We start from the raw sequence: 14,048 nt of genomic DNA on the forward strand, positions 1-14,048 counted from the left end.
ACAAGGATTAAAGGTATGAGCTACCACATCTAGCTAATGATGTCTATTTTAAAACCTTAGGAGTTTTAAAGTCAAATCACTGGCCAAATACTTATACAGCATTAACTCTTCATTGTTTTACTTCAAAAAACCATAGCAGAGTATGAAAATTAATATTTGACTATTAAAATATAATTATTATGATCTACATTAGAAAATGGTAATGTAATATTAAATGTAACAGTATCTGAAAACCACAGCATTCTAAGGCTTGTAAACTTGAAAAAAAAAAAAGGGGGGGGGGAGGTTTAAAGTTAAATAACCTGAAGCAGTCAGTACCTTACTTAATGAAGTTTCATTTCTGATTCTTGAATCATTTTAAAGACATCAAAGTAGGCTTGCATTTACACTAACATTTAGAGCATTCCCTAAAACTGTTAAACTAAAAGTGTAATTCAGGTCCAAAGGGAAAAGGCAAACCATCTGGCATTATCAACCTCACTTCTGCAAAACTAAACAACAGATATTGTAGCAGGCCTCTTCTGGGTTAGCAACTTAGTACCAAGTTTCCACTACCAAAAAAAGTTGCTGGGGAATTAAAAACAAGTCAAATGTAACAAATGTACCTACTCCTTTTGGAAAGCCATGCACAGAGGGGAACTGAATCCAAACACCAGGCACATTTGTGCATCCGGGCTATAGCCATTCTGCAGTAACATTTCCAAGCACTCTTCCCGTCCTCCAAACACTGCAGAGTAAACAGGGCTCACTTTGTCTGGTCCAGTGTCACAAGCCCGGTTAGTAAGTGGTATTAACAAGTCCAAGGTCCTTCAAATATACAAATGGAAGAAAATTTAATATTTTTAGGTGCATAAGAGTAGGCAACATCTTTCCCATACATATTTTAAGAATCACCTACTGACTGAATGATTTAAAGACATCTTTCTGTCTTTCTTACACTTTCTAACTCCAGTAAATATATGCTTCATAGCTACTACAAAATGTTACCTGGACTATTGCTTAATGCAAAACTTAAATAGACCTAAAAAAGAACTGAGTAATATGGTAAATATACCTGTTTTCCTCACTGTTATTTGCCTTACCACCACCATAACCTATGCTAAATTTATGTTTGGTATTTCAGGACCTAATAAATTATTTAAATTTTTTAGTACACTAAATATAAACTAGTTGAGAAAATGAGGGGCTAGGGATATGCCCAGAAGTAGAGTCTTTGTCTATTATGTGGGCAGGCCTGGGTTCAATTCCCAGCACTGGGGACTGTATAATGGACAGACAAATGTGGTGACATAACTTTATAAGGTAGCAGTCAGAGACTGAAGGGGAATAGTCATGACTTCAAGGCCTACCACAGCTGAATAATAAATCCCAGGAGGCAGGGCTACTCAGCAAGGCTCTGTTCCACATACAAACAAATAATAACAGAAAATAAAATGAAATATTTCCTTCTTAAATATTAATCAGTTTGGTTTCCCATTAATAAGAATTTTTAAATATGGCAAGTGACACGAAATGAGAAATTACAATTTTTATCACAAGAAACTATAACTTATAATAAAATATTACAATCTCAGAAAAAATATAATCGTTAATATCTGAGGTACATTTATAAAGAAGCAATTGCTAGACAGAGAGTGCTCATAAAAAGATGGCTACAATATAGTTCTTAGATTGTCTGTAACCTCACCTCAGCAATTAGCTGCAGAGAAGACTATTCAGCTCTGAAGACAAAATTATAAGGACTAAGCAGCTGGGAAATTCCCCTCCTTTCTAGGACTGTTTCTCTTGGCTGCTTTTCCTTCCATAAAACAGACCTAAAATAGCACTGAAGAAGAACTGAAATCATAGATGGCTCACCTCTGAAGCAGGCTACGTGGGAAATCAGTGCAGCAGAAGTCTCAAAACTGAGCACAATTAAGCACAAATTCCTATGAGAGTTTTGGTTATCAATTTAAAACTAAGTACAACTGTTTAAATTTTTTTTTTTTTTTTTTTTTTTTTTTTTGCTAAATAAGTTTATCAACAATCAGAAGAAATGGGTTGAAAGTTTTTTGTAAAGGACATAAATTGAGTGATAAGGGTGAACCAGGAAAAGGCTAGAGAAGGGTGAAAGTGTTCAAAACATGGATGAAAGTCTCAAAGAATAATACATTTTAGAAAGCATTTAGAGGAAATACCAAATACTGAAAACAAGTATTTTATTAAAACTAAGAATCTGCTTTACACCTTTTAAACGAACATGTCTGAGTTTTAAAGAAGGGCTAGAAAATACTGTCACAAGGCAAACATGCTTTCAAAGACCTTTGACCTTTGCTACCTAGTGACAAAATAGTCAGTTTGTGAACTTTGTTTTCCTACTGTTTAAATATAATGATCATTTTATTATTTTTAATTAAACATTAATGGTATGTATTGGAAGCACTATTGTGGAACTATGACCCTAAAGACCGCAAACATGATTTTTAAATCTGTCCATACTGATTTATGAGAGGGAGCCTTATTCTTATTAACATAACTAGGTTACTAACTCTAAAATTTCCCTACTCACCAATACTTGCTCCAAAATATACTAACAATTTCCTAGGGACTTCTAGCAAAGAAAGAACAATAGAAACAGGGAAAATCCAGACTAGACATGAGATAAGGTAAAAAGTTTCGTCAGAGGGTTTAAGATGGAGTAGAGGACTCAACCCACACAAAAGAAAGACTCCATTCCAAAAGGATCACACACTCTTTCTGCAAACAGGGAGATAGTGCAAATTGGTGAATAAGACCATCAGATTGCTAGTTAAAGGTGTTTGAAATAAAACTAGCAAGAAAGGGAAAGAACGGACATCAGCCAAAGAAATTCCTTTGCTCCAATGTCTGTTCCATCTACATACAGTCATTCTTCCTCAGAGCGGGAAAAGGAAAGGTGTAGGAGCTAACCAGGGCAAAAAAAAAAGAAAGAAAAGAAAAAGAGAAGTATGGGGAAAATGAGGAGTGAATTTAAGCATCCCAAAAAGTGGTTTCAGAAAGGAATGACCAAGCATTTTACCTGGAGGTAAAGGGTCTGACTCATATCTACTCTTTATTAGCTTTTAATTCTGAGACCGGTTTTATGCTGTTTTGAGCACTTACTTTGCATGGCCCATTTGTGCAGCAGCATGAATGGGTAACTGCCAATTGTCTTCATTACAATAAAGATCCGGATCTGCCCCACTGGACAGCAGAAGCTCCACACACTCTGTGTGGCCCTCTTGTGCAGCAATAAACAAAGGAGTAGCTTTATCCAAGGCTTGGCAATTGACATTTGCACCTAACACAAAACAAAATACTTAACCAATAATGGATAGAGATGTTTTTAAAAAGAAGAAAGAAAGCTGAAAACATAAATTTCAAGCTGCCATAAAAGGTTTTCATAGTACAACAGCTTAAACCCTTACCAGATGCTAGTGAGAAATATACTTATTTTACTAACCTGTTGAGAATTGTTTAAGTAGTTTTTTCTGTTAGTAAGAACATAAAGAATATTTTAGAATTCACCTTAAAAAAAAAAAAAAAAAAAAAAAAACTCCTATTCAATGAAAGCTACTTATTCCTTTCCCTGGCTAAACAAGCACTGTGGGTTCAAAGTACAAATATTTTTAAAAGATTTATCTTAATGTGTATTTATGAGTTATGTGTGTATGTGCATACATATTTGTGCATGTGAATTCAAGTATCCAGGAAGGCTCAAAGTGGGCATCAGATTTCCTTAGAGCTGGAGTCCATAAGTAATGAGCCTAACAGGGGTGCTAGATCTGAACTCCATCTTTCTGCAAGAACACTTATCCCCTGAGCCATCTCTCAAGCCCCAAAGTATATTTTAGAAGGAAAGGATGTGGTAAAGACCTATAATTCCAGCCCTTGAGACTAACCTGTCTTAAAAAAAAAAGAAAAAGAAAATCATTGATGATAATTCCCAAGAAAGTATAAGTTATGAGACTTATATGTTTTATTGATGAATTATTGGGACTTATAATTTTATTGATGTCACTAACTAATTTTAGACTAAGATTTATGAGGAAAACATTACCAATAAATGACTGATATACACGGACTCTACTATCAAAAACCATATTGATTAGTCTTACAATTACATTTCTTCCTTCATGAGTATTGCATAGTAAAGGCAACAATAAATAAGAATGATATATTTTTTAAAAGATTCATTTATTGTATTTATATGAGCACACTATAGTTGTCTTCAGACACAAACAAGAAGAGTGCATCTGATCCCGTTACAGATGGCTGTGAACCACCATGTGGTTGCTGGGAATTGAACTCAGGACCTCTGGAAGAGCAGTCAGTGCTCTTAACCACTGAGCCATCTCTCCAGCCCCAAGAATGATATTTTTTAATAGAGATGAATATTTAGAATAGATTTTAAAATAAAAACTGTTATTTTAATACTACTATATACAATTTGAAAAGGCAGCCAGGCATGGCGGTGTTTGACACAGAGTAAAGCAAAGTTCTCTGTGAGGTCAGTCTGGTCAACATAGTTCCAGGACAGCCAAAACTACATACTGAGATTCTATTTCCACAAACAAAAACAAACAAAAAGATTTAAAAGAGCTGAAAATGGCCTTAATTGTTGAGACACTTCTGAAATTGTTAAAAAAGAAAAAGCATATTTTCCCAATCACCTCACTAGCAAATGACATATTAAATATGTTAGGACTCACACTATCACATGATTGTGCAAATTTTTAAATTTCTCAAATATATCTCATTAGAAAAAACACCACCAAAAATGGGTAAGATTGACTATCTTTTTTTTTATTCAGAACACCATGAACAAACCACACAGGGTAAATGAAAGACTGTGTGGAAACTTCCTGAATTGTAAATATGCTAGGCAACTAGAATCTTGACTTGAGTGCCTCGTCTTGCTGTCAGCTTCATAGAGAAAAATATAATCAATGAGAAAAGCTGAAGTCAACAGTGGGACCTGCTCTTTCCTTTTCCTTTCCTTCCCTTTTTTCCTTCCCTTCCCTTCCCTTCTCCCCTTCCCTTCCCCTCCCCTCCCCTCCCCTCCCCTCCCCTCCCCTCCCCTCCCTTCCCTTTCTTTTCTTTTCTTTTCTTTCCTAAAAGCCAAATTTCTAGTTTGACTGACAACTTCAAAGTATCAGAATAAGGAACCAGTTTCTCTAAGACTACAACTGAAACATTTAAAAGTAAGACACTGAAGGTAAAGTCATTTTGAATGATTACATTAGAAACAGACATTCATACTTTCTAAATAATGATATTTAAAAAGTTTGGAGAAGAAAACAATTTTAAAGAAGAAATACTGACTGTGCCAGGACGTAACACCCAGAGGCTGGTGTCTTAATGCAGAAAGGGTAATTCTAGGAAGTTAGTTAGGAGTCCTCATCTTTAAAGTACAGGCTCATACTTCACTTTAACATCATGAAGGTTTATTTTTTTCACTTTCTACCTTGACTTAAATATGTAGAGATTTGGGGGTTTTTGTTTTGTTTTGGTTTCACTTTTGGTGGTTGTTTGGTTGGTTGGTTTTGCTAATTTGTTTTAGGATGTTTGTTTATTTGTTTGTTTGTTTGAGACAGGGTCTCTTTATAAAGTCCTGGCTGTCCTGGAACTCACTACGTACCGATCAGCAAATCTGTTGGTATGTGTCTCCCTCCAACTCTCTGTGGTTTCCCAGCTCTGTCAGCACACTCCCTAAGACTTTAAAACACTTCTTTAGTGAACCCTTCAGGTCAGACAATGTTATAAAAAGAATGACATAGTCACATAATCTTTTTTGGAAATCTGTAATTGTAGTCACAGAGAAACCTTTTTTACCTGGTAACATACATAGTGATAACTAGGACTGACATCAACTATGGACACTTTTAGTTGCTACTTCTATAAATTTCATCACCTGATTCAAGAATCATTCTTCTCCAAGAACACAGTTAACCCCATGATCTTCTGGGCACAAAGGCCATGCTTCTTACCAGATGAAATAAGTATGTTCAAGCTCTCCAGCTTCCCATACTGAGCAGCCACAAACAGAGGTGTGATTCCAAAGTCATCTTGGCATTCTCTGTCTGCTCCTTGTTTAAGAAGCAGTTTTATGGTCTCAGCATTTCCCTAAAGCACAGACACATATTTTTAAGTTAGTAAAAACTCTTTCTCATTGTGTTTTACTTTTCTGATTTTCTCAGTAAAGAAAAACTTCAAAACAAATGCAGTGTCTTGTTACATTGGATGAAAAAGATATGACATCAGATTATTCTATACTTCTACACAGTCTATTAAATGTAAACAAATTAAATACTGGCCCCTATCAATTACAATCATTAGTTCTACAAAGTTAGTTTGCTAACTCAGGCAGTAGGGAACTATCATGTTTTCTAAACATATATAGTTACAATAAAACATACCATTCACCTTATCGGTTTATATCCCACATGTTGTGATAGCTGCTGAGATAAACCCTGTAATCCAAAGCTGCCCCGGAAGGCGCTGTGACAGCGGGCTTACTGAGAATGATCATTAGCTTGTAGCCTGCCTTGTCTATACTGTACCAGAAAGCAGAAAACTGTATAGAGAAGGGTAAGACATACAATTTACATGACAGTGAAATAAGAAGTTCAGAGACTACCTGGAAAGAAGCCTGGTGCAAGGAATTCCATCCACACATAGAATGGGGTCCGTTGACATTTGCTCCATGTTGAAGCAACAGCTTCAACACATCTATCTTTCCACTTTCAACAGCTGCAATACAGTAGTCAGAGAAATTACTGTCACCAAAATGATGTTTGTAGAGCTGGACACTTCCATGATATTCTCACACTCTCTACATCCCATTCAAGGCTGTGCCATACCAGCTGAGATATAGCTGAGACATAGAGATAGCTCTCTATAACGCTAGGTTAGGCTCTCTCAGGACACAGCACTCCAGCTCAGATTGCACTTCCTTCAGCAAAAGAATACTGTCTTCATCTCTTTGGTACTTTAGTCTTAACTTTATATTATAACTGATGTTAATGAAACATGTTTTCTAAATTATTTAACTTTGAATTGACCTGCCTTTTCAGAGTGGGTCTAAGGACCATGGTTGCCATATATTTTATGGATATTCTTTTTAGGCCACCTAGCTATCTTGGTTCACTTTGAAAATAACGTTTTAAAAATATATTTTTTGCCGGGCGGTGGTGGCGCACGCCTTTAATCCCAGCACTTGGGAGGCAGAGGCAGGCGGATTTCTGAGTTCGAGGCCAGCCTGGTCTACAGAGTGAGTTCCAGGACAGCCAGGGCTACACAGAGAAACCCTGTCTTGAAAAACCAAATATATATTTATTTTATTTATTCTTTGGGGAAAAAGGGGAGGGGGCTAACAATTTACTACAGGTACAAGAACAGAAGATAAAATATTGACTGGGCTTATCTGTACAAAAATTCACTAATAACTTAGTTACAAAAGTTATGGTTTTAACTCTCCATGAACCTGTAGAGGTAGTGACAGATGATGAATGTTTAGCCAGATAATTATTCCTAATATATATGCATGTAAACATTCTCTATCATAAATTTATTTGATTTATGATTTGAATTTATGCATAAATTTGTGGTGAACTTTTTTTTAGCCACGAGATCATGTGTTCTGAAAGTTGTCTAAAGTGCTGCTGAGGGCAAAAAGGAAAAGAGAACCTTTTAGACAGAACTGACCTCAAGAAGAATTTTGGAGTAAAGGCATTTAGGAGCAAGAGCATTGTTACATCAGAGCAGGAGGAGAGAGCAAGATTAGAAGGAGAATGCAGGGAAAGGGCCACCCACCCATCTCAAAATCTTTAACCCAGAACTGTTCCTGTCTAAAACAAACGCATGGACAAAAAATGGAGCAGTGACTGAAGGAAAGGCCATCCAGAGATCACCTCACCTTGGGATCCAGTCCATCTGCAGACACCAAACCCCCGACACTATTGCTGATGCCAAGAAGTGCTTGCAGACAGGAGCCTAGTATGGCTGTCCTCTGAGAGGGTTTACCAGAGCCTGACAAATACAGAGGAGAATGCTCACAGCCAACCATTGGACTGAGCCTTGGGAGCCCAGTGGAAGAGACAGGGAAGGAATGAAGGAGTTGAAGGGGATTGCAACCCCATAGGAAGAACAACAATATCAACCAACCAGATCCAGAGAGCTCCCAGGGACTGATCCACAATGAGAATGCATGGGTGGGTCCATGGCTCCAGCTACATGTAGCTGATGGCCTTATCTGGCATAAATAGGAGGGGGGCGCTTGGTCCTGTGGAGGCTTGATGACGCAGTGTAGGGGGATGCTAGAGAGGTGAGGCAGAATGGATGGGTGGGGGAGCACCCTCTTAGAGACAAAGGGGAAGTAGGATGAGATGGGCAGTTGCAGAGGGGAGAAAGAAAAGGGGGACAACATTTGACATGTAAACAATCACTAAAATAAAAAGAGAATGAGGAGTGGAATAACTTAGAAATTATAAGGCAACTGAAAATATTAGGAGAGCAATATTCAGAATGCAGAGGGAAAGAGGAAGAAAAAGACGATGCAAAGAGAGCAGGAGCAGGCGGGCTTCCCCTTACATTGGGACAGAACAGGTCTTTTCTAATAGCAAGGCAGGCTTAGACTCAAATTGCTTGCCTCAGAGGAACTGACAGGCAAGTCACCTACTGCATCAAAGTAACTTAAACTTCAGATAAGTAAATGCTTTATTATCATACAGCAACCCTAAATATCTCTTAAGAAAGGTCTTACACCCACAGATGTTCTTTTCCTCCACTTCCTCAAGAGGGACCAACAAGAAAGAAGAAGAGCCGGGCTGGCCCTCGGCAATGGATGACTAGGATGACTATAGTAAGTGTGGCATCTTACCAAAGCAATCTAAAGATTCATAGCAGTTCCCACCAAATCCAACAGAGTCCTTTAGAAACTCAACTTCACTATGAAAAACAGAAAACCCAGGATAGCTAAAACAACACGTACAATAAATCATACTGCAGGTATCATGATCCCTGATTCAAGCTGTGCTGCAGAGCACTAGTAATAAAAACACATGGTATTGGCATAAAAACAGACAGACTGACAACAGAATCAAAGCAAATATACAGAAATAAACCCACACACATACAGACACCTGATTTTTAACAAAGAAGCCAAAACCATACAATGGAGAAAAGAAAGCATCTTCAACACATAGGGCTGGTCTAGTTATATGTCTGCAACTAAAAGACTTCAAATAGATCCATATTTATCATCCTGCAAAGAACTCAAGTCTAAGTGGTCAAAGATCTCAACATGAAACTGAAAACACTAAATTTATAGAAGAGAATGTGGGGAATACCCTTGAATATATTGGCACCTCATGTAACTGAAAAGGTCCTGTAAGGCAACAGACTGTCAGTAGGACAAAACAGCAGCCTACAGAATGGGAAAAGATTTTCAAAATTCTAAATCTGACAAAATATATATATCCCCTAAAAGGTCCCCTAGTAAAAACATTTACACTAAAATCTTTATGGAAATGATTGTTCTTTCAGTTGAAAAAGCTAAGAATAACTACCAAAGATCAACACAATATATATCAAGATAAAAACACTAAACTCAAAATTCTTATCAATTATAAATTACCATTTTTTCATGAAGATGCTGATAAAAAGTCAACAACAGAGTCAGAATTAAAGGTCAAGTCATGTCAAGGGTACAACAGAACAAACAAAGACGGAAAACAACAACAAAAGTAACCTAAGCCAAACGTGTGCTGAGCAGGGTAGTTCCCATAAAAATTGTTCAATCAAGTCACATTAGGGTCAAGCCTCTAATTTATCAAAAACTTTAAATAGAACAAATAAGGAAGAAAGACTTATTTCCTAAATAATCAGCTGGGTTTTCAATGATAAACCATTGTATTTAAAAGGGTATTTTTATTTTGAAAGCAGTTTTTATATACATATGGTAAGAATGTTTACTGTCTGTACACACAAATCAAGATAGAGAAACATGGGTAATGAAGACAAGGTAAAACAAACAAACAAATAAATAAAGGAACCAAAACAAGAGGGCACTCGCCTGTGATCAGCACTTACAATTACACAGGATCATCACAAGATGGAGAGAAGCTTAGGCTGCCCAACCAGACCTGTCAGAAAGGAAGAAAGAAGGAAACGGGAGGAAAGGAAGAAGAGGAGAAAGCGTGGACTCTTTATTAAAGCATAAACCTAAGCTGTATGCAGGCAATGAGATATTCTAAGAGAAATCAGCAGATGTTTCCTGAATTTCCCATCTGATACACTGTTCTCATGTTAAGTCTTGCCATCAAATTGAAAAGTTCCATACAAGTATAGAGTCCATACAAGTATGGAGAAGCATGTCTGTTATCCCAGCACTCTGGAAGCTGAGGCAAGGACTGCCAGAAGTTCATTGCTTTGAGATACATTGTGAGTTCCAGGCCAGGCCAGCCAGGGGTAGAACAAGACATCTTCTAGGGAAAAACGGAAGGAAAGAAGGGAGGGAGGGAGAGAAGGAGGGAGGGGGAGAAGCAAAGTCACCTGTATTAAAACATTGACAAGCTCTGTCCATTCCACACAGTATCACAGGCCTGGCTCTTTATACTTGGCCTTGTTTTCAGTCACAATCACACTTAACAAATCACTGATGCTGACTTTTCCAGTCAACCTTGGAAGATTCTGTAATTCTCTATGCTGCCCCACAACCCACTTGATCTCCTGGTTTTTACCCTTACTGGCTTCTAGCAACAGACTCAGTACTAGTAACTGGGCATTCAGAACAAGCCCTACAACATCCAAGAAAGCATAACATCTTTGAAAAGGGAACAAGAGACCCTAAACAGCATTCATGCCATAAGAGACAGAAAAGTGGCTCAGAACCACAGGAGGCTCAGGGGAAATGACACATAAAGGGTAGCAGGCAATGTTGGCCCCATTGTCTGTTCAGAATCACAGGAAGCCAAAGAGACATGACACATGAATGTTAACAACTAATCCTTGGACACCTGGCCTTTTTTCTTTCATTATAAAGAGCACTGACAACCAAAGGTGATGGTGGCGCACACCTTTAATCCCAGCACTTGGGAGGCAGAGGCAGGTGGATCTCTGAGCTCAAGGCCAGCCTGGTCCACAAAGCAAGTTCCGAAACAGCCAAGACTAGGAAACCTGGTTTCAAAAGAAATAAATAAATAAAAAACACTGACAATCAACTTTAATGACACATGAATGTTAACAACTAATGAAAAAAATCCCTTTTTAATGAAAAAGAGATCTGAAAATTAAATAATAGTATTTGGCAATGGAGAAATGGCTCAGTGGTTAAGTAAGAACACTGTCGTGTTCTTCTAGGGAATGTGGGATCAATTCCCAGCACCCTCATGACAGCTCATAACCATCTGTACCACCAGCTCTAACGCCCTCTTCTGGACTCCACAGGTGTCAGGCATGCCCATGGCACATAGGTATACATAAAGGCAAAACACCTATAAACACAAAATCACAACTTTTTAAAAGTAAAATATACAAATCATAATTCTTTATCAACATTCACTTCCTAATTTTGATCATCATATGAAAGTTACATAAAAAATGAATTTTCATTGCTTTTAAGAAGTTTAAACTAAAGTACTGAAGTATTCAGGGTCAATCATCTACAACTTAATCTCAAGAGGGTTTAGAAAAATAATAATATGGAAAAATACAAAGAAAAAATAAAATGCTTAAACATAGTAGTGAAAGACCAAATCTGAGTGAAAACTATGAGAATTACTTGTAGCAGAATTATTTCCATAATCTAATTAAGGAAATAGCACAAATAATTATATGAAAGACTACTATCACTGGTTATTTAAAAATACAAATTAAAACTACAGTGAGACACTATGAAACCCTACAAAGAATCACTTAGCTGTGAAAGTTATGGATACCAAGTGTTGAGGATATGAAGCTTCTGAAACTCTAAAATATGAATCAAAGGAATGGAAAAGGGCACAGCAGCTTATAAGTCCTCCAGAATGTTCTCCAGAGGTAAGAATATACTCAGCACAGCTAGAAAAATGAAAATATAACCACACAAAGCTGAATACAAATATACCAGATTTATATATTCACCAAATACTAAAGGCAACTCAAATGGGGAAAGAATGGCACATCTATATAATGAAATACAGTACTACCCACTGTAAATGTCACTTTTATTTCCTCAGATGAGAGCCATACCCAAGCTGTGCAAACACCAGCTTAGACTGAGCCAGGAGCATCTCCTCTGTTCTAACTATCCCTAGGCCTAGGTCTAGAAGCTTCAAGCCTCTGTACAATCTAATCTTCTAAACTGTCTGGCTTAATCCAGCTTCTCTTGGTTTCTCAGAGTATGAGGCTCTGCTTGGCAATCTCTCTGGCAATCTGTTCTAATCTTCTAGCTCCTCATTCTCAGGCTGATTCTGTCTTCACCTGTGTCTAGCTTGTTCTATCTGCAACTTGTGCCTGTAAAATTGTCCTGGTAAAAGTGTCATATACACACATAATACACCCCTCTCCCCCTTCCTCACTTCCTCCTTCCCTCCCTCCTGCTCTCTCTCCTGCTCTCTCTCTCTCTCTCTCTCTCTCTCTCTCTCTCTCTCTCTTCCCCCCCTCCCTCCCTCCCTTCCTCCCTCTCTCTCCCCCTCTCTCACTGTCTTTGCTATTATGTATCTTCTTTCCTGTCTGTTCTCCTTAGAGTTAGGCATAACCTATCTGTGACCCATTCTGCCAAATCTTTCTGATTCAACACTTTGTCTGCCCCTGGATTGGATGTCATTGTTTGGGATTAAAGGGATGTGTGTCTACATTCCAATTGGATCACACATACCTAGAAGTTCTTATATGTGATCCCTTGCCTAGGCAACCATATTGTTGGATTAAAATTTCTCTATATCCATCAATAAAAGAGACAGAGCATCAATATATGCAACAATATAGATTAATTCTAAAAGCATTATGCTATTTTGTCTTGTCTTGTTTTTTTTTAAATAAGGAATCTCATACATTGTTCCACATATCCATGATATTCTGTAAAAAGTTAGCTAGGAAATAACAACAGATCAGTGGGTCTTGGGTGGACTTGGGGATGAAAAATTAAAACTGGCACGAAGACTGGTATGGTAGCCACATGCCTGTAACCCTAGCCCTTCGGAGGCAGACACAGGTTGATCACCCTTAGTTCAAGGCCACATAAGAACACTAGGGAGTTCATGAACTACATAGGGAGACCCCATCACAGAACAAAAACAAAAATCAGGAAGATGGAATTTGTAGGTGGTGAAATGATGTTGTAGCCTCGTTGACTCTCAAGTCTTAAAAACTGGAGCTGAGGAGACGGCTCTGCTTGGCAGCTAAGGGTGCTTGCTACACAAGTGCCAGGCCCTGAGTTCAAATCTCCAGCACCTACATAAAATCCCAGGCATGGCTGTGCACCAGTGACCTCGGAGGTATGGTGGCAGAGACGGAATGACTAAGGTTCAGTAAGATAAATCTGTGTCAAATAAATAATGTAAAAAATGATAGAGCAGGATGTCCAATGTCTTCTCTATATATGCAGAGGCTCTTATATGCAGGTGTAAGACAGACAGACAGACAGACAGACACACACACACACACACACACACACAAACTTTTTTTTGGTTTTTCAAGACAGGGTTTCTCTGTGTAGCCCTGGCTGTCCTGGAACTCACTCTGTAGACCAGGCTGGCCTCGAACTCAGAAATCTGCCTGCCTCTGCCTCCCAAGTGCTGGGATTAAAGGCGTGCGCCACCACGCCCGGCACGCGCGCGCACGCGCGCGCGCGCGCACACACACACACACACACACACACACACACACACACCTTTAAACTGAACTTCACCATACATGAAATTTTTAAACAAATATTTTATATTCACAAAAAAGTTTTTCTATAGATATTTTATTGTCATGTGAATAACACAGTCTAGATAGAATACTTTTATGTTATAAATGAAGCAACAGGCTTCATTTAGTAAATGAGTGATATATAGTATATGAGT

The 14,048-nt window shown here is 38.0% G+C and overlaps 1 protein-coding gene across 3 annotated transcripts in view; it reads right to left on the reverse strand.

Annotated features, from left to right (window-relative positions):
• Positions 1–14,048, reverse strand: part of Asb3 (ankyrin repeat and SOCS box containing 3) — a 96,381-nt gene that overhangs the window by 40,473 nt on the left and 41,860 nt on the right. For all 3 annotated transcript variants that reach the window (XM_034509265.2, XM_076937951.1, XM_076937953.1), the window contains 4 exons: positions 6,638–6,750; positions 5,988–6,123; positions 3,121–3,298; positions 610–807 (listed from right to left, as the gene is read on the reverse strand). In XM_034509265.2, the coding sequence (XP_034365156.1) occupies positions 610–807; positions 3,121–3,298; positions 5,988–6,123; positions 6,638–6,750 (625 nt within the window). The remainder of the gene's footprint in view (positions 1–609; positions 808–3,120; positions 3,299–5,987; positions 6,124–6,637; positions 6,751–14,048) is intronic.

Source organism: Arvicanthis niloticus, chromosome 7 (genome assembly GCF_011762505.2).
Source record: "Arvicanthis niloticus isolate mArvNil1 chromosome 7, mArvNil1.pat.X, whole genome shotgun sequence".
NCBI classification, from domain to species: Eukaryota; Metazoa; Chordata; class Mammalia; order Rodentia; family Muridae; genus Arvicanthis; species Arvicanthis niloticus.